The 21,862-nt window shown below is 37.6% G+C and overlaps 1 protein-coding gene across 7 annotated transcripts in view; it reads right to left on the bottom strand.

The window, feature by feature from the left end:
- Positions 1-7,425: 7,425 nt before the first annotated feature.
- The window catches only part of LOC124960711 (beta-galactosidase-1-like protein 3), a 30,080-nt gene continuing 15,643 nt past the window's right edge, over positions 7,426-21,862 (bottom strand). For 2 of the 7 annotated variants that reach the window (XM_047519612.1, XM_047519616.1), the window contains 13 exons: positions 20,982-21,063; positions 20,005-20,069; positions 19,191-19,275; positions 16,444-16,581; positions 15,776-15,856; positions 15,077-15,183; positions 14,107-14,247; positions 13,702-13,773; positions 13,125-13,203; positions 12,593-12,680; positions 11,800-11,911; positions 7,925-8,041; positions 7,426-7,808 (listed from right to left, as the gene is read on the bottom strand). In XM_047519612.1, the coding sequence (XP_047375568.1) occupies positions 7,743-7,808; positions 7,925-8,041; positions 11,800-11,911; positions 12,593-12,680; positions 13,125-13,203; positions 13,702-13,773; positions 14,107-14,247; positions 15,077-15,183; positions 15,776-15,856; positions 16,444-16,581; positions 19,191-19,275; positions 20,005-20,069; positions 20,982-21,063 (1,233 nt within the window). In that variant the 3' untranslated portion in view covers positions 7,426-7,742. The remainder of the gene's footprint in view (positions 7,809-7,924; positions 8,042-11,799; positions 11,912-12,592; positions 12,681-13,124; positions 13,204-13,701; positions 13,774-14,106; positions 14,248-15,076; positions 15,184-15,775; positions 15,857-16,443; positions 16,582-19,190; positions 19,276-20,004; positions 20,070-20,981; positions 21,064-21,862) is intronic. The other 5 variants (XM_047519613.1, XM_047519614.1, XM_047519617.1 and 2 more) reach the window with 5 other exon arrangements.

Genomic DNA, 21,862 nt, shown 5'->3' with positions numbered 1-21,862 from the left:
GGAAGAAAATGCCCCAAACAAATCTAGATGTTACATCAATAAAATCCAATGACAGCATGGCAGAAGAAATGACAGAAAGGGAGTTCAGAATGTACATAATTAAAATGATTAGGGAAGCAAATGATGAGATGAAAGAGCAAATGCAGGCATTGAATGATCACACCAATCGACAGTTAACAGAGCAAATACAGGAAGCAAAAGATCATTTCAATAAAGAGTTAGAGATATTGAAAAAAAAACAAACAGAAATCCTTGAAATGAAGGAAACAATAAACCAAATTAAGAACTCCATAGAAAGCATAACCAATAGGATAGAACACCTGGAAGACAGAACTTCAGATATTGAAGACAAAATATTTAACCTTGAAAACAAAGTTGAACAAACAGAGAAGATGGTAAGAAATCATGAACAGAATCTCCAAGGACTATGGGATATCATGAAAAGGCCAAATTTAAGAATTATTGGGATTGAGGAAGCCTTAGAGAAACAAACCACAGGAATGAACAATCTATTCAATGAAATAATATCAGACAATTTCCCAAATCTGAAGAATGAAATGGAAAATCAAGTTCAAGAGGCTTATAGGACTCCAAATACACAAAATTACAACAGACCCACACCAAGGCACATTATAATGAAAATACCTAACATACAAAATAAAGACAGAATTTTAAAGGCTGTGAGAGAAAAGAACCAAATTACATTCGGGGGAAGCCAATACGGATATCAGCAGATTTTTCAATCCAGACCCTAAAAGCTAGAAGGGCCTGGAACAACATTTTCAAGCTCTGAAAGAACATGGATGCCAACCAAGAATCTTATACCCAGCAAAACTTACCTTCAAATTTGATGATGAAATAAAATCATTCCATGATAAACAAAAGCTAAAAGAATTTACAAAAAGAATGCCAGCATTACAGAACATTCTCAGGAAAATATTTCATGAGGAAGAAATAAAAAACAAAGAAGCAAATCAGCAAAGGGAGGAATTATCCTAAAGGAACTGTCAAATAAAGGAGGAACCAAGATGTATCAAAAATTTTAAATATGAACCAAATGACCGGGAATACAAATCATATCTCAATAATAACCCTGAATGTTAATGGCCTGAATTCATCAATCAAAAGACATAGACTGGCAGATTGGATTAAAAAGAAAGATCCAACAATATGTTGCCTGCAAGAGACTCACCTCATAGAAAGAGATACCCATAGACTAAAGGTGAAAGGATGGGGAAAAACATACCATGCACATGGACTCAGCAAAAAAGCTGGAGTATCCATCCTCATTTCAGATAATGTGGACTTCAAGCCAATGTTAGTCAGAAGGGATAAAGAAGGACATTTCATTCTGCTTAAGGGAAGCATAAATCAGCAAGATATAACAATCATAAACATCTATGCCCCAAACAGTGGCTCATCCATGTATGTTAAACAAATCCTTCTCAATTTTAGAAACCAAATAGACCACAACGCAATAATACTAGGTGATTTTAACACGCCTCTCTCACCACTGGACAGATCTTCCAAACCAAAATTGAACAAAGAAACCATAGATCTCAATAACACAATCAATAATTTAGACTTAACAGACATTTATAGAATATACCATCCAACCAAGAGCGAATACACTTTCTTCTCAGCAGCACATGGATCCTTCTCTAAAATAGACCATATATTATGCCACAAAGCTAATGTCAGCAAATACAAGAAGATAGAGACACTACCTTGTATTCTATCAGATCATAATGGATTGAAGTTAGAAATAAATGAAAGAGTAAAAAACAGAAACTACTCCAACACCTGGAGATTAAACAATATGCTACTATATGATGAATGGATAGCAGAAGATATTAGGAAGGAAATTAAAAAATTCTTAGAGGTAAACGAGAACAAAGAAACATCATATCAAAATCTCTGGGACACGATGAAAGCGGTACTTAGAGGAAGATTTATTTCATGGAGCGCATTTAATAAAAGAAGTAAAACTCAAAAAATAAATGACCTAACACTACAGCTCAAAGCCCTAGAAAAAGAAGAACAGATCAACACCAAAAGTAGTAGAAGACAGGAAATAGTTAAACTGAGAGCTGAAATCAATGAAATTGAAACGAAAGAAACAATACAAAAAATTGACAAAATAAATAGTTGGTTCTTCGAAAAAATAAACAAAATTGGTAAACCTTTAGTCACACTAACAAAGAGAAGACAAGAGAAAACCCAAATCACTAAAATTCGGAATGAACAAGGAAATATCACAACAGACATGAGTGAAATACAAAACATAATTAGAAGCTATTTTGAAAACCTATACTCCAACAAAATAGAAAATTTTGAAGACATCAACAGGTTTCTAGAGACATATGAATTGCCTAAACTGAACGAGGAGGACATATACAATTTAAATAGACCAATTTCAAGTAATGAAATAGAAGAAGTCATCAAAAGCCTACCAACAAAGAAAAGTCCAGGACCAGATGGGTTCTCAGCCGAGTTCTACAACACGTTTAAAGAAGAGCTCATTCCAATACTTCTCAAAGTATTCCATGAAATAGAAGAGGAGGGAACTCTCCCAAATTCATTCTATGAAGCCAATATTACCGTGATTCCTAAACCAGAGAGAGACACATCAAGGAAAAAAAATTTCAGACCAATATTCTTAATGAACATTGACGCAAAAATTCTAAACAAAATTTTAGCAAATCACATACAAAAACATATTAAAAAGATAGTGCACCATGATCAAGTGGGTTTCATCCCAGGGATGCAAGGTTGGTTCAACATCAGGAAATCAATAAATGTAATTCACCATATCAATAGACTTAAAGTCAAGAATCACATGATTATTTCAATAGATGCAGAAAAAGCATTTGATAAAATACAGCACCCCTTCATACTCAAAACACTAGAAAAAATAGGGATAGTGGGAACATTCCTTAACATTGTAAAGGCCATCTACGCTAACCCCATGGCTAATATTATTCTAAATGGTGAAAAACTGAAAGCATTCCCTCTAAAAACTGGAACAAGGCAGGGATGCCCTCTTTCACCACTTCTATTCAATATCGTCCTTGAAACTCTAGCCAGAGCAATTAGACAAACCAAAGAAATTAAAGGGATACGAATAGGTAAAGAAGAACTCAAACTATCCCTATTTGCTAATGATATGATTGTATACTTAGAGGAACCAGGAAATTCCACCAGAAAACTTTTAGATCTCATAAGTGAATTCAGTAAAGTAGCGGGATATAAGATCAATGCACATAAATCTAAGGCATTTTTATACATAAGCGATGAATCTTCAGAAAGAGAAATTAGGAAAACTACCCCATTCACAATAGCTTCGAAAAAAATAAAATACTTGGGAATCAATCTCACAAAAGAGCTGAAAGACCTCTACAATGAGAACTACAGAACACTAAAGAAAAAAATCAAAGAAAACCGCAGAAGATGGAAAGATCTCCCATGTTCTTGGATAGGAAGAATTAATATTGTCAAAATGGCCATACTACCAAAAGTGCTATACAGATTCAATGCAATTCCAATTAAAATCCCAATGATGTACCTTACAGAAATAGAGCAAGAAATTATGAAATTCATCTGGAAGAATAAAAAACCCAGAATAGCTAAAGCAATCCTTGGCAGAAAGAGTGAAGCAGGGGGTATCGCAATACCAGATCTTCAACTCTACTACAAAGCAATAGTAACAAAAATGGCATGGTATTGGTACCAAAATAGAAAGGTGGATCAATGGTACAGAATAGAGGACACGGACACAAACCCAAATAAATACAATTTTCTCATACTAGACAAAGGTGCCAAAAATATGCAATGGAGAAAAGACAGCCTCTTCAACAAATGGTGCTGGGAGAATTGGAAATCCATATGCAACAGAATGAAATTAAACCCCTATCTCTCACCATGCATGATACTAAACTCAAAATGGATTAAGGATCTTGGAATCAGACCAGAGACCTTGCATCTTATAGAAGAAAAGTAGGTCCAGAGCTTCAACGTGTCAGCTTAGGACCAGACTTCCTCAACAGGACTCCTATAGCATAAGAAATAAAAGCAAGAATCAATAACTGGGATAGATTCAAACTAAAAAGTTTTCTCTCAGCAAAGGAAACTATCAGCAATGCGAAGAAAGAGCCTACAGAGTGGCAGAAAATCTTTGCCAATCCTACTTCAGATAGAGCACTAGTCTCCAGAATCTATAAAGATCTCAAAAAACTCTGCACCAAGAATGCAAATAATCCAATCGACAAATGGGCTAAGGAAATGAATAGACACTTCACAGAAGAAGATCTACAAGCAATCAACAAACATATGGAAAAATGTTCAACATCTCTAGTAATAAGAGAAATGCAAATCAAAACCACCCTAAGATTCCATCTCACCCCAATTAGAATGACGATTATCAAGAATACAAGCAACAACAGGTGTTGGCGAGGATATGGGGAGAAAGGTACACTCATACATTGCTGGTGGGGCTGCAAATTAGTGCAGCCACTCTGGAAAGCAGTATGAAGACTCCTTAGAAAACTTGGAATGGAACCACTATTTGACCCGCTATCCCACTCCTTGGCCTATACCCAAAGGACTTAAAATCAGCATATTACAGAGATACAGCCACATCAGTGTTCATAGCTGCTCAGTTCACAATAGCCAGATTGTGGAACCAACCTAGATGTCCTTCAATTGATGAATGGATAAAGAAAATGTGGTATATATACAGAATGGAATATTACTCAGCCACAAAGAATGATAAAATTATGGCATTTGCAGGCAAATGGATGAAACTGGAGAACATCGTGCTAAGTGAGATAAGCCAAAATCAAAAAACCAAAGGAAGAATGATATCGCTAATAAGTGGATGATGACACATAATGGGGGGTGGGAGGGGTTAGTGTTGGGGTTGGAGTTGGGTTTAGGGAGGGGGGCAGGAATGGAGGAAGGAAGGACTGTATAGAGGGAGGGGAGGGGTGGGAGGGGTGGGAGGGGTGGGGGGGAAGGGAAAAAATGGCAGAATGAATCAAACAACATTACCCTATTTATGATTACACAAATGGTATGCCTTTACGCCATGTACAGGCAGAGAAACAACATGTATCCCATTTGTTTACAATAAAAAAAAAAACAAAGTCTATGACTTATATTTTGAAAAGTTCTTGTACCTTTTCTTAATGAAATGTTGCAGAAAACTGGAATATAAATTAATACTTTTGTTTCAATAAGCAGCAAATGAAATAATATACTTTGCAGACAATAATTGCAACCTGGAGTCCTAACAAGCAACTAATGGTTTATTTGCTGAAACTGATAAAGAAATAAACACACTGAAATACCTTGAGAGGAAAAGTTACCCTTCCCTGACTCTTGAAAGATAAAACCATTCTTCTTTGGGAAAAAAAAAAAATGCTGAGATGCACATGAAATTTCAGAGATGACTTTTGTTACCTTTAGTTTTAAAGCATTACTTTATTGCTACACTTTTAGATTCTATGTCTAAGAGAACACATTTTTAAGGAAAGGTCATTTGAAACAACACAGAAATACCATTTCATACCCACTGTGAAGGCTATGTTATGGGCCAGGCTATATGGGAAATAACCAAATAGACTCCATTTAACCCTGAGGCTCCATGTCATGTAAGAAATGCTTCTCCCATGGGAAAACACTCCTCTGTACCCACAACAGTTGCTTAGCATAACATATTTGGCAACACAAAATGGCAATTCTTATACACTGTACTTGTGCAATATACCCTAACCACATAGAATGTCAGAGAATGTTTATCCAGACATTAGTAAGCATTCTTTAAATTGTACTCAACTAGGGTCTTTTGACCCACTTCCCATTCTGCTCATGATTTTAGATCTCATGATTTTTGTGTGTGTGTGTGGTTTTAAATCATAGCAATAGCCACTTATGATTAATGTACTAACATGCTCTATTTGTGGTTTTGAACTATAAAAGGTGTGCTCTAACTCCTGGAGGTTGAGGAATACAGGTTTGCCATTGAATAAATGATTCCATCTCCTGTACTGAGACTCAGTAATTTATTGTAATCTCACCAAAAGAGCTATAATCAAAAAGAGGTTCAAAACAAGTGCTTTGGTTTGGATGTGAGCTATTCCCCAAAAGAGGCAATGCAAGAAGGTTCAGAGGAGAAACAATTGGATTGTAAGAGTCTTAACCCAATCAGTGAATTGATCCCTGATGGGATTAATTGAAGTGGGAGGGTGTGGCTGGAGGAGATGGGAATTGGGGTGTAGCTATGGAGTAAATATTTTGTATCTGGAGAATGGATTCTCTCTCTCTTTCTCTCTCTTTCTCTCCTTCTGTCTACTTCCTGAACTCCATGTGAATTGTTTCTCTCTGCCACACTCTTCTGCCATAATGTTCTGCCTCACCTCGAACCTCAAGGAATGGAGCCAGCCTTCTATGGACTAAGACCTCTGAAACCGTGAGCCCTCAGATAAATTTTTCCTACTTTATGATTTTTCTGGTCAGATCTTTTAGTTATATGGAGAAACTGGAAACTTCACACCTTGTTGATAGGAATGGAATGTGATAATAGTTGCTGTTGTGTACAGATGTTATAGAAGTTGTATGTGAACCATAACATAATGTGCAAATGGTCATCAGGATTGTTACTTCTGCTTTCCTCCCTTACTCTACAGTTTCCATAGAGTTCCTAGAATTGAACCTTGACCCTCAAGGAATAAAAATTTATGCAGGAATTATGTAGATATATGATGGAATTCCCTTTCAGTAGGACTCAAATTAGTGGATGAGATGATAATCTGACTCCTTTCTCTTCATTTCAAGCAGGGAGGCTCCTTCCTCCCTTGGAACACAAGGAAGGAAGCTTATCTCCTGTATTACTTGAAGTCCCTAGGCACTATAATGAATAAAGTGAGAATATTTTGTTATAGTGCAATGATTGATTTAGGTCAGGTGCTGTTTTGTTTGTTTTGTTTGGAAGAATGTGGTTGATTTCCACTTGAGAATAGTTGCATTATTAATGTCTGTGTGTTAATTTCACAAATACCTGTCTACTATCAATAAGAGCCTCAGCCAAGGAGGAATAAAACACAAAAGACTCTGCTGACCTTTGCTGTGACATGTGTCTGAACCAAAGCAACAAAACTGCTATCCCATCTCTGGATGTGACATATCAGGTCACCTTGGAGACACATAGCTTCATGGAAATGACTAGACATTATTCAGTACTCTCTGCTGCCCCATCTTTCTACACACACACACACACACACACACAAAAAAAAAAAAAAAAAAAAAAAAAACCATGGATTTGCCTGTCATAAACTCAATATTCCCTCTGTATGGGATGCACAGTATCTTTATTCTCTCCTAGGTTAAAGACCCTTCCCCTCCCAATTGAGTTAAGGGAAGAAAAGCACAAATTGTTTTTATTTTATTCATATCTGCCTATGGGCACAGGCACATTTGATTAGAGAATAAGAACCTGCTAAGCATTAAGCATTTATCTAGATAAATGAGACATTGAAAATTTTGAATATTCATTTAAACTTAAAAGTAAGTCCCATATAGTTATACTCTAAAACATGTAACAAAGCCCTGTTGATTGTATAGGTTATCTTCATATTTTTGCTATTGGAGGCAACACTGGGTGGCATCTTCTTAACATCAATCTTCTTCCCGAGAAAAAACTTAGAATCAAACTCCAACAATCCAAGAAATGGGTAAACACAGTGTCACAGCTTGGGAAAGTCTGTAGAATAGATGTGTGAGCCACTTGTTATCTTCTCAAACAGGATGATCTAGGAAGAAAGGAAAATTCATAATAAAAAAGATAAAGATTGTTAATTTCTTTTCTGAGGATGAATGACAGTCTGAACATTTATCAGACATCAAGGAAGGATTTGGGCTGACTTACCTCATTGTTCCCTGGATGAAGCCAGACTCCAGGAAGGTAAAGTGTTTCCTGAGGCCCAATGTTCCAGTATCGCCCAAGGTTACGTCCATTGATGAACACAAATCCAGAAACCCATCCCTGGAAAGGATGGGGTATGAGATAAAGAAGAGATTCATACTGAAAAGTGAAACCTAAGGCGCTTGAAGAGTGAGAGCAAGAATAAGAAACCTATAGCACTAAAGGTGGGAGTATGGTTTAGAAAGGAATATAGCTAAGAACTTCAAACCTGATGTCTAGGAATAAAGAGGAAAACAGGACTGGAACCAGCCATTTACTGTGATATTTCTGCTCCTCCTTCCCTATGATGCATAAATGATATATATCTTTTACCTTTTTGGGGGGGGGATATCAGGGATTGAACCCAAGGGTGCTTAACCACTGAGGTTAAAGGAGCCTTTTGTTTATTAAAAATTAAAAGAAAACACTACTGGTGGCAACAGCTGTAAAAGCTACATAATCTTTTTTAATTTACTTAGGATACAATGAAAAATTATAGGACCAAGATCTAAAATAAGATTATGAAGAGAAAAGGAGCAAATTCAGGCAGTTTTTACAATAGAGACATTTGCTTCTTCAAAGAGTATTTCTAAGGAGCTGAATGGAAACTTTCATACCTTTGCTTTCATACATTTGCTGGTTAATGGATGGAGTTAGAGAATATCATGCTAAGTGAAATAAGCCAAACCCAAAAAACCAAAGGCCAAATGTTTTCTCTGATATGTGGAAGCTAATTCACAATAAGGCAGGTGGGAAATAGGGAAGAATAGAGTTACTTTATATTAGGTAGAGGGAATTGAAGGGAGGGGAATGGGTATGGGGATAGGAATGATAGTGGAGTGAAATAGACACAATGTATGACTGCATGGCCAATGTCCTACAATAGGTATAATCAGAAAAATGAGAGATTACACTCTACGTATGACCTATCAAAATGTATAAATGCATTCTACTGTCATGTACAACAAAATGGAACAAATAAAAATAAAAAATTTTAAAAAGACCAAAAGAAAGTAAAAAAAAAAAAAAAAGAAAAAATAATACAAGTGATCAATGGAATCAAGACTGTTTTTTTAATATACATAAAATTTTATTTCATAGTATATGTAACATTCTGGGTATAAATGGTAATGAGCAACCATTAATAAAATTCAACAAAAACACATACAGAATTATGTCTGCAAAATTAAATTAATATAACCTAATAAATGAAGGTAAAATTATATAGGATAGACAGAGGCAGGCTGTTACGGTATTACATCCCCTAAAAAGGGCTTCTCTAAATTTTCCAGGTTATGCACAAAATTTACCTCTAGAAACATTCCAAACATTCCAATCAACTCTTTTTTTCACAGAGAAGTGGGAAAGGGAAGGCAAGATGAACCTGAGTAGAGGCTATAGAAAATTTCAAAGGGCTAAGAGGTTACAACCAATGAGAATGTTGCAGACCTAAACCAAGAGCCAAGGCATATTTCCAATAACTGATTAGGACCCCACTGTCATCACAAGTTCTGCTTCTCTTCTTCTCAAAATCCTACTCTTTCACACTTGCTCTCTGTTGTCCATGGACTTCACTCTTTGAATTCATGAGATAAGAACCCACAAAGAAGATGCCAGAGAACGGTTGAGGTTTGATACAATACTAGAAGTCATAGCCTGCTATGAAGTGCTGCAACGCAGTTAGATCCTGCACACTGCTGCTAAAGAATCTGGTCCTGCCTACTGAAATCAGCAGCTAACACTAGAGAACATCTTCTGCTTCAGAGAGTTGTAATCTCACCGGTGACGACAGCAGCAGACGCAGGGAATCTGGTATAATGTATAAAGCTGCTCCCCCGCCCATCAGGTACAGCCATTTTGCCTGCCTCCCAACCACTTGTCAACCTGTGAACATCCTAGCTAGCTATTGGTTCATTAGTCAGCTTGCAAATATCCTTCTCCGATATTGGTCCCCTGTGAGCCCGGCAGAATTCAACTGTTTTACTGTAGCTTCCCCGCCATCTTTTTTCCATTCTTGTCCTACTCACTTTTCTCTATCCTCCTGGCTTTCCACTTTCTCTAGTGTGCGCCCTTTCTTTTCCTTTCTATTTTCCTCTCATTTTCTCTCTTACCCTGCAGGGAGACACTCTGATTGCTTAATAAATTTCCTTATGTGATTTCCCATGTCCGGCGTGGTTTTCGTGGGATTCCTTACATCTGGTTTCTATATTCCATGAATTTTAAGAAAAAAAAAGGGAAAGAGAAATAAAAGTGTGATGGAAAAACAAGGTTCTATGAAAATTTTCTAGACAGACTTGTAAAAGAACCAAATATAAATTTTAGAAGAGATACAAAGGCAGACAAAAGAGAATAGGGAAGAGAACATATTTAAAGATAATTTTTCAGAATTAATGGAAAACAGACATATCATAGTTAGAAAATGTGATGAACCCCAGGAAAGATAAGTAAAAATAATATTCTATGTAGCTCCATTAGAACAAAACAGAAGTCATCAAAGAAAATAACAAAAGTGTTCTTATAAAGTAATGGCATTTAAACAGAGTTCACTTCTCAATAGCAATGATGGAAACAAAAATGTGTTGTCACGTTTTCCTCAAGTGCTTAAAGAAAAGGTTGTCAACCTAAGTTTTTTGAAAAGATAATAAAATTGACAAACTTAACTAAACATAAAGAAAGACAGAAGATCCAAAAAAATAAAATCAGCTAAAAAGGAAACATTATAACTTCTATCACAGAAATATATTAGATCATTAGGGACTATTGTGAACAACTACATACTAACATTGGAAAATCTAAAAGAAAGAAATCAATTTCTGGACACATATAACCTACTATATAAAACCTGAACATACAAGATTAATTCAAATAAAAAGTTCCCTGGCAAAGAAAAGTACAGGGCATGATGACTTCGCTGCTGAATTTTACTAAATTTTTATAGAAACATATCAAGTCTTATCAAATTATTCTGAAAATTGAAAAAGGGACACTTTCAAACATGTCCACCAATAGGAGAATGGTCATAGTGTCATATATTTGCTAAAGGAATCCTAAATGGCAGTGAAAATGAACAAATCAATGCAACATCAATGAATAACTGAGTGTCACATCAGTGACTAGTTGAGTGGTGAAGCACCTGCAAGAGGTTGGAATTCACTCCCTAATCCCACACCAAAAAGTAAAAGGAATGCATGTCATATAATTCAATTTACATGAATTCATTATAAGAAATACTAAATTAGAGTGTTAGAATTTAATATAGTAGCTACCTTTAAGGAGAAACCATCAGTAACTGTTGCATTGTGCTAACAAATTACTTCTTCATCAAAATAATAATTAAAAGGTGCTTGTTTTGTAATAATTTGTTGATCTATATATTCATATTTTGTGCACTCACAACATATATTGAGGCCAGGTTTTAGGCCTCCCTCAAGTAAAATCAAGTTGCACAATATAATTTATGATATGATCCCATTAGTGTAAAAAAGTAATTGTGAGTGTTGTGTGTGTGTGTATGTGTATGTATGTTATTTTGGCAAAGTTAAATATAAAAAAAAACTTTTGGCAGTGCCAAGCTTTTAAATGCACAAATGAATTGGAATAGCAATGGGATTTAAGAACTCCTACAATTCGTTTTCTTATAATCATTTGAATTTTTCAATTGTGTTTTTATACATTTTCTAACCAGTGATAAATTAGGGCACTTGAGAAATAGAATGCTTGGCTGAAGTGAGGAAGAGGGGGAAGGGCAAGTGTTCCTCTTAGGAATATTCTGGGTTTGCTCAGGTTCTATTTTTTAAAATAGGTATTTGGAAGAAAAGAGTAGAGGGAGGCTCACTTACCGGTAGTCTCAGGAAGGTGTCCCTGGGAGAAGAGTCAGCCTTCAAGGTCCCCTGGTAGAAGGCAGGGCCCAAATATCTCACTGTCACAGGCCTCCAGTTGGCAAAACGGAGCCTAAAAAAGGATTAAACCATGAGGAAGAGCTCTCATTCCAATATTGACCCTAAGTTTCCCTCACAGGATTCTGTTTCAGTGAGATATATGAGAATGCATGTATTAAAAATAGAATCAGGAGACTTGCTCCAGGACTGATTCAAAGGACATGATAATCCAGAGCAAATCCCTATAGTTCTCTGAATATTGAACTGTTACATGCAAAGTGAGGAGTTTGAAATCTCAACGTCCCCTGGTGCTATGGTTTGGATGTAGTTTGAGTTTGTCCCTTAGGGTATCACATCTTGGAAGCTTGGTCCTCAGAGTGGTGGTATTGAGATGGTGAAATCTTTAAGAGGTGGGAGACCCAGGAGATGACTAGATCACAGGGTCACCACTTTCAGAAGGTATGAATGCTGGTTTCACAAGTGGATTAGTACTTATGAGAATGGCTTAATATAATGAGGCCACCCCACATGCTTGACCCTCCTGCATACATTCCTATCATGGAAAGCCACCCACCACAAGTCCATAACAGAGCAGACCAGGAGCCAGCACTATGCCCTCAGAATGATAGAACCATGAAGTAAATAAACAGTTTTTGTTCTCAAAATTCCCAGACTTAGATTTTTTTTTAGCAACAGAAAAAGAACCAAGACACCTGATCACTCAATGTGTCTTTAGAGGTAGGGAGGAGCATACCTCTGAAAGAAGCTCGTCTTCATCTCCAGAGAATAGATGGTAAAACCCTCCAGGGAAATGTTATTGATTCTAACAGGGCCAATTAATCCTGCAGAGGGGAGGCAGGAAATAGAATAGAAGCAAGGACTAGATATTCTCCAGGGTCTTGGACAAAGACGCACAAAGACACATGTATGCCTTGTGATAAGGGCACAGGCAGGAGAGCATTTATCTGACCTGCTGTGAATGAGGCTTCTTACAATACCAAGAAAGTTCCCCACTTAGTATTAGAACATTTCTTAAAATTCACAAAAGGAGATTGAACCCCACTCTTGGACAAGCCAGCACCCAAAATAACTGTTCTATTTTCCTGCCTTGGAGAAGCAGAAAAGGCAGGATAAGGGAGAAGGAAAGAGTTGTCGTCTTTGGTCCTAGGGTCTCTGTATCATGCTGAGGGGTACACTGTTGTCCTCCCAATTTCAACACAGCCCCAACTATATATTCTAAGTAACTAAAGTGAAACCACTGTCTGCTTCCCAGGCGCTGATATCACCTTTCCTCTCATCTTGAATTTTCCATGAAAAATTGACTCGTCCTTGATTTTCCACCAGGATCCTGAGAAGTTGACATTTCTGTTTGGGGCAGAATGGTTAATGGAGACTATATAGCCAGTTAGGACTCTATTCTAGGACACATTATTTCTTCCAAGTCCCAGAAGGAAACAAAAGCAAATGGAATAAAGGATGCTCCTTAGCTTAGCGGTGCTTCCTCTCCAGTAAACACATGGGTGTGTTTCTATTACATATTACATCTGCCCTTTTCCTCTGCTGATCTTATAAGGAAAGGCAGAGACTCACTTTTACCTTTGATTGGAGACCCAAACAGGGGCTGGGAATGACTCATGCCTAAAGGAGAAAGTCCACTCTCACTAGAGAATCTGTGCTGTATGTCCTAAGGCACCAAGCCTTGGGATATGCCTTATGATTCATACCCTTGCACAATCCCAGCAGGTATGTGAAAAGATACACCAAAGCATGGTAGAAGAGGAGGAGAGGTCTATCTCAGGACCAGGACATATTTGCTTGTCAGCAGTAGTTCAAGGGCATCACCTGGACTCTAGAACTACATACCGTGAACTCAGGAATGTACAGTTCCTTAACATTCTCATTCAGAACTCCTAAAACTGTGTCATTCAAAAACACCTATGGGGGGGAAAAAAAACCAGCATAAGACTGGACCTCCTGAAGTAAAGGAGAGGAGAGGCTGAGGTTGAGGCAGAAGGAGGTCAATATGAAGGCAGTGACTAGTCTTGGTAATAAGGGATGTTTAGAAACTGACTGGGAATTCCCAAAATAATTTGTGTTAGAGTAAAATGGAAGTCTATTTTATTTGACTTTATAATCTCAATACCTACCCTATAGTAGGTGCATTAAACACTATCATATAGTAAAGCAGATCAGCAACTAACTTATTTCTTCAATCACAGGGTTAAGTAAACACTAGGCTCACCACTTGGGATACCTATTGATAGCTACCTGTCCAAAATCATGAACTCGAGCTTGCAGATGGCCTCCAGAGCAGATAGAAGTCTCATAAAGGACAAATCCAAAGGACTGACCACTGCCATTGTTTATTGGAAGATTCTCCATGTTGACTGGAATATGTGACTTCACTGGCTATAAGGAAGACAGGACAGGAGCAGAAGTCAAAGTGATGAGAAATCAAGATCCTGTCTGAGAACCTTATCACTATTGGACCACTCATTGGTCCTCAAGAGTTCACTGAATGGAGCATCACAGAAAGAGACACTATGTATCAATGCTTTTGTGAGTTATATCTCCATTGACTAGGAAATTCAGGTGCTATGTGAAGAGGGCATAATTACTATAATCATAAAAATTGCTCAACTGAGTAAACAAATTATATTCTAAATAACTGAAGTCAAGAGACAATGTGTACGCTAAGCAACATTTAATTAGCATGTGTTTGTCAATACTTTTTATCTAAAATAGTGAAATCAGAGGTAAAAATAGGAATTCAAGAATTAGTTTTTGAAAACTTTTCAACTTTTCTTCAAAATAGGATACAATCTCTAATTGCAAAGCAGGAACAGAGATCCATACTAGTTCAGCGACCAGACTAGTTGATGATGAATCAAGACAGAAGTTCATTTACATGGGTTCCTAGCTCAGAAATATTCCTTTGTGGATGCTGTCTGTATCATGCAATTCCACACAGTATTCACCAGTCCAACACAATATCCTCTATAATCCTGATATTCACCTCCAACAACATTTATTCTTTAAGTTCAACCCTCTTCACAGTTCTCCTGAAAGGAGTGGGTGGGTCTTATCCCATGTTTCTATATTTACACATAATGCCAAGGATTAATTTTCATACTTAACAATACACAGTTCCTTGAAGGAATCTCCACACCATGGTCTCAGTCCTTTTCCCCCATCTCTGTAATGGCCACCCCTATGCAGGGGCCCAAGCAGGACTCACCTCATTTAAGTACCGCAGGACCTCCCATAGTGGTAAGAAGAATGATGGTCTCACAGAAGGATACACGGTCTTCGAGGTATGTTGAGGTAAAAGGGGCAAGGGCTTTGCTACAGTGAAAATGAGTCACAAGGCCTTCTCTTAGCTCCCCACTCCTATTTATGACTCCTTGCATCCCACAGCAAACAAGAGAAATGAGACCTAACCTAGGATATGCATGTGCTTCTCTGAGAGTGAAGCTAGACAAGACCTAAGTTAGAGTCATTTTGCAGCCACACATAGCTGGTGGACACAGAACCATAGAGAGAGAGAACTCCTAGCAGATAGGAAATCTGTCTTACACCTTCTACAATGCTAGACCTAGTTTCTAGTCCTTAGTAGATGACTAACTGACTTTATTTATGGGGTTCCTAAGTCATACACAGTACTAAGAATTTTACAAATAGGAACTTAATCTTCACCATCATCATAGGAAACCTTTATCATTATCTTCATATTTCAGTGAAAAAGCTAAAAGGCTTAGAAATGCTTACACAAAGCCACTGAGCTTTTAAGTAGGAAAGCCAGGATTTGAACCTAAGGTTGGCTTTACTCTTGGGAACTTCATAAAACTGATGCTTATAGAAGAGACTGTTCCCTGTCCTCACTCTTGCACAGATTCTCATGGGGAGGTCATCCCTCCACCAAATGGGTGCTGAGTACCTGAAAGAGATGCAAAGAGTTTGCGAAGCTTGAAGTATTTTTCTGTGTAATCTCCAGCCTCTGTCAGCACAGCATCATAGTCTGCAAGATACCCAGGGCAATGTCATGGGCTGTGCAGCCCTCCACAACAGGCCCCATTTCAACACTAGATCATAGGATGGGCCAGGGCCTCTGAGAGTGAGAGAGAAGAAAAATACATGACCTGCCTCTAGAATGTTCCATCATAGACGGGAACATGTACATGTAATATCAACATAAAAACACTCCTCACACCCTTCCTGGGGACTTGTAGCTCCCACAACTCTGGGTCCACCCTGCCATTTCACTTTCTGATGGAGACTCTGTTCACTCCTCAGTCTGGATTTTCCAGCTGTGCCAAGCTGTGCCAGACAGCAATCACAGTTTGTGCCCTGACTCTCCTAGAGGTTCTGGTCACAGAGTCAATGGACAACACAAATGAGGCAGAGCTCTAAGTACCAGGAAGCCCTGTCTACTGAAATGACAGCCTGCTAGAGAATTTAAAAATATTGCAGAAGAAAAGAAAACAGATAAGAAAAATCAATGCTCAGCAGAGATTATAGGTCAAAACCCCATGATTCCAGAGTCCCCTCCCTAAAGCTCCAGCAATACCCTAACTGGGGAGGGCAATCACACCCGCCAACACCTGCCATAGCTAGTCACAACGCCTATGTGCTTCCCAAAATACACAGCTCCATTAATGAAACCAAAGTTGGTTCCACCATGGAACATGTATATGTTGAAGGAGATCTCATGGTTGATAAGTTCAGACACAGTTTGTTCAACCTCTGTAAAGGGGGAAGTTGAGAACATACAGAAAATTAGTAATTAAGGGGAAAAAGAAGTCTTGGGTAAAAACTTTTTATTTCCAACCCAACCACAATCGATTAATTATTTTATCATCTAACAGCCACTAAAATTCCAATCAGGAAAAAATAGAATCAGTCAGAACTCTTTTAAGAAACTAAATCCTGCCAGGACCAAGACCGGTTTTGAAAATTTTCACTCCACAGTACTGAAATAATTTGACTCTGATTTACATGTATCAAATAATAGCCTGAAAACCCTTAGGGCACATAAATATCTACTTTTATTCCCAACTTCTAGGATAATGTCTCTGGAGGCACTGTATAGAAACACAATAACAGTGCACAAGTAGCTGTTCTCAATCTCTAGCCACAGAAACTTTTATTTGGCTACCACATTTTAACAGATTCAATCATCTTTCCACTGTTCACAATGAGAAGCAAGAAGGTCAAAGTTAACTTGATGTGGGATTCAATCCTGACTGTGCTTTTTGCTATTCATAAGAACTTGGTAACATACTTTCTCTCTCAAAGTCTATACTCCTTATCTTTTAAATAAAGGTATGAAATCCTACTGTATTATGGAATTAATGAGAAAGGAATTAATGAGTTAACATATGTGAGAACACATAATGTCCCACATACATGTAATCAAAAAATGTTGTCTGTTGGTATTGATTTCTCCCCCGCCCCCTTTTTAGCACAAAGCTTGCTTTTCTTAGTGACTAAGTATTTTTGGTTGTTTTCATTATTTCAGCAAAATAAGTTGTTTTCATAATAGTTATAGTAAAATACCTTAGAAACAGCATAATAGTTATAGTAAAATACCTTAGAAACAGCATACTTTTATTAGGTAAATAGCAATTGCCCGGCAATTTCTGGAAGGTAAGTTCCTAATAATCCTCATCTTACTATGAGCACAAAGAGATTTAGAAATGAATGAAACCTGCCCCAGGACATAGGCCTCTAGCTGCACAGCTGTGATCAAGTCCTGATCTCTGGATCCAGGATCCAGTTCTCAACCATCACAACATTGGGTTATGTAGATAATTACTACATTTCACAGACAATACCATTGAAAGGGCCTGTGCATTTTTCAGAGATGATAAAGACTTTTTAAAAATGCTCTACCTTCTTCAGTGATTATGACCTCTCAGAGAACCTTCTGTGACCGCCTTTTCTTGTCTGAGCAGGTCTGAATCCTATCTTAGTTTTATCACCCCAACTATTTGTTTGCTTCAGCATACCTGCTGAATGTGGACCTATATATTGATTGTTTTACTTTCTAATGATATACTGACTCCACTAAATCATAAGCTTATTGCAAGGTGGGAATCATGCAACTTTTATTCACCCTTGCATCTTCAGAGGCTGGATAAGTGCTTATACATGGCAGAAGTCCAATGATTGTATGTGACTAAATTAAGAAGATAACCCATTAAGTTCCTTCTTCCCAGATGTGGGACACATATAGAAACTTAAATTGTGCAACAAATATAACATACATGGTAGCTTCTGAAGTAAATATTGTGTTTTTATAGCTTTATTCTTTACATAAAAGTAGTAGGTGAATGATTACATCACTTATAAATATATTTTCATATATATTTCTTCATAACTTTCACATGGAAATAAATATATAGGATATATAAACTCAAATAGGTAGCCTATAGACATGATCAGTAGAAACATGAAGTTAAGGGGATAATTCTACAGACTGGGTCTACATGATGACGCAAAGACTTTCTTTCAAAAAGCAATTTACCCAAAGTGTAATTACCTAAGGCCATTCTGCTTCTACTCTGGCTTAAGTCAATAGGATGTTAAATCCCTGTTTTCCTTAGGGTTATTCTCTGGACTAAGGAATTTAAGATATTCCCTACTAATAAGAATACAAATTACTGTGGAGGGGGTACTTTTATGACCTTTATACAGACCAAAGATTCCAAGACCCAGAAAAACAGCATAATTAAAAAAAAAAGCCCACTGATCATAAAATCTATAAGAACAAGTTCCAGTTAGAACTGGTCAGTATGGGCCAAGGAAACCAAAAGTTGCCTTTAGATCTTTAGCAGGTCATTAGAATAGTAAATTTTCCCCCTTGTGGTTTTTGCTTAGGTACCTATGGGTAACTTAAAAATCTGATACAATTTTACTGTCAGTCAAAAATTGAGAGGTGCCTGGGTGGGACACTTGAGAAACTTTCTTAAGACTCTTAATAAAACTGGGGGAAAAAGTCAGCACATCTCTCTCTCCTCTTACAGACAACCGACTCTCTCTTCCTCCCTCTAGAGAATGCTTTCTTTCCTAAAAAACTTTGCTATACTTTTATTACATTTTATGTGTTGCCTGAAATTTTCTCCTGTAAGAACACAAGAGCCAAGAAACACAATGTAACCTCCAGAATCCCAACACCACCTCTGGTAACAGTTCTAGATTATGATTTCCAATCTATTTTAATGCACCCTTGTCAACTCTATTGAAATATTCCCCAAAGTTGAAAACTTGGGACTTAATAGGTTAATTAGCAGAGAATGATATGATGACTCAGGGCTATCTCATCTTGGAGTCAAAAACTGCAAAATACTTACCATTCACAGTTTTAAAATGATGTTTCTTTCCCCAACTGTCAAACCAGCCAATCCAGTATTCCATAATCAGAATGGGCTTATTCTTCTAGAAACAAACCAAGGTAAATACTAAGTCTGATAAAAAACAAAACAAGAAAAATCAGAAAACCTGCATACAACACATGAGAACTTGAGTATCTTGTGTTTTACACTTTTTCCCCAAGTCAGAGCTCCCTTTTTGATCAATTCATTACCCCCAACACATTACACCTTTAACCTCCACAACTTTGGATTCTCCACTCTTCCTAAGTGCCCAGGGTCTCCTGACTTCCTCTAACTTCATGTGCCTACCTTCCCTGGGAGGAAAGGAGTTGCTTATTCTGATTTTGTGTTTATTAAATATTTTCATAAAACACTCACTCTGTTCGATAATTTGACTGGTTGACTGAAAAAACCTGAACCCACTAGTCACGTGTTCTTCACTAGAAAAACACACAGCCATTTTCATAATCCTTCCTCATATAGGAAAGAGAATATCAGCTCCCATCGATCTTTATGTAGGTCTTACCTGACATAAGCCCCTCATCCTTCCCAGAGTCATCTCCATGAACAGGATCCATGAACAGAATTGATACAAGCAGGGTTTCCTCCTCATTCCCTACCCCAGAAGACAAGCATGCTCCCAACATGACTTGGAATACTACCAATGCCCAGAGTGAAGACAGGCAGTCTTCTTATCAAACCTCCCTGATCACCTGTTTACTGATTGCCAGTTGCAAAGGTTAGAGAGGTTATGACAGGAGAAAGGGTGAAATTCATCTATAGGTTGTCTTACCTGCATTTGTCGAAACGAAATAAAGAAACTCTCCTTAAATGAATTCATATTGACAGTGGTCAGAGCTGTAGAGAAGAGATAAGGCCACTAAGGCATTGTGACAAGATCCCTGAGGGAAGGAATGGAGGTCCACCTTGCACATGGCAAGTCACACTGAGTAGTAAGGATAATGAGACACTGCTGTAGTTCACTTTGCAAATCACAAAGGGCTATCATGGCCATTTGCAAGGATAACCATTGTTACAGAGAAGAACAGTTCAACTTAGTTACATTTTGTGTAAAGACGTGGACCAAGATTAAAAACTTGATCTATAAATTGAATGCAGCTTATCTGGTCCCAGGCTCAACATACTTTCCAGGGCACCATAATATTATGGGAAGAGTCACTAAAAAGAAGACAGCTATTCACAGCAGCTGCAAGTCTGCTCTAAAGATCACCTGACAGATGTTCCCTGGACCCATCTACCTGCTCATAAATTGGCCATTCCCCTCACTATTGTAACCTTGTGATTATGCTTTGAATTGTCCTGCTAGTTCATTCTCTGGAATCTGCTAAGTTTGTACACTGAACCTGAGGCTATCAGATCTCAGAACTGGAACTTTGTCTATGCCAGGTTCCTTACACACCCACCCTCTGGTTCCCCACCAATTTTGCATCTTGATGGGGATGGCCCAGATTATGAGCCATGCCCAACACCAACCCAGGTTCCTAGTCACAGAAGTCATGAAAAATGTGAAGGTGCCATTAGCTCCATTATTGCTATTTAAGGAAGACCACAGCAGGAAAAAAGCAATAAAAAGGGTGTTTGATCTCTGAACTTGAGCCTCATCTTTTGTAATCAAATCTTTGGGATCAGTCTCAATGGATATGGGAAAAGAGAGGCATCAAAGATATGTTTGGTTGTTTCTGAAGTTTGTTCACAATTTACATTGGCTTCTAAGAGTCTCTCTGTCTTGAAATAACTCTAAATGTGTACCTCCTTTGACGGAACCTTTCTGAATTTCCTTCTCATTATCAGAGGTCAAGAGCAGCTCAACAATCCCTCTTTTCATCAGGGCCTGTTGAGAAAAAATGAAAAAAATAAACCCACTTCCCTCAGTCCCATGGTAAGGAGATAAAAGGAAATTAGGAAATAAGTTATACTCAGATGGGAAGGGTGTAACTTACAAAAAAAGTGCTATCCTTTGCATCTGGAGTGTCCCCCAAAGGGCTATGTGTAAAGTCTTGGTCCACAGCAATAATCCATTGAAAGATGGTGAGAAATTTAAGAGGTAGGATTTAATGAGAGATCTTACATCACTGGGGGTGCAGTCCCTAAAGGAATTGTGAAATACCAATTCCTTTCTTTCCTTTTTTTTTTTTTTTTTTTTTTTTACCCAGTCATGCTCTACCATATACTCCACTGTGATGTGCTGCCTGAAAACAGGCCCAGTAACAATGGGGTCAAAAAATCATGAACTAAAACCTCGAAAACCATGAGCCCAAATAAACCTTTTTTGCTTGTAACAGAAAGCTGGTAAATTCAAGTGTTTTGATTTCAGAAGAATTGTATGCTTTCTCTCATATGTGGAAGTTAGAGAGGAAAAGGAAAAGAAAGAAGGGGGCAGATTCCATGAAAATCAAAGAGAGATAAGTAGAAAAAAGGGACCAACGGGTCAAGGTGGGGAAGGAGAGGGAAAGTACCGAGGAGTGATAGTAGCCAAATTTCATTATTATATTGGATATTGTGTGCATGTAAAAATATGTAAAAACAGATTCCATTTTTATTGGAGTATTAGATTTGTACACCAATAAAAATGTGGGAAAAAAGTGTTTGACTTCAGAGTCTAACTATCTGCAACTTAAGAAATGGAATCA

The sequence above is a fragment of the Sciurus carolinensis genome, chromosome 11, assembly GCF_902686445.1.
Source record: "Sciurus carolinensis chromosome 11, mSciCar1.2, whole genome shotgun sequence".
NCBI classification, from domain to species: domain Eukaryota; kingdom Metazoa; phylum Chordata; class Mammalia; order Rodentia; family Sciuridae; genus Sciurus; species Sciurus carolinensis.
The sequence above is the reverse complement of the archived record's forward strand: the minus strand, read 5'-3'. Positions and strand labels throughout refer to the sequence as shown.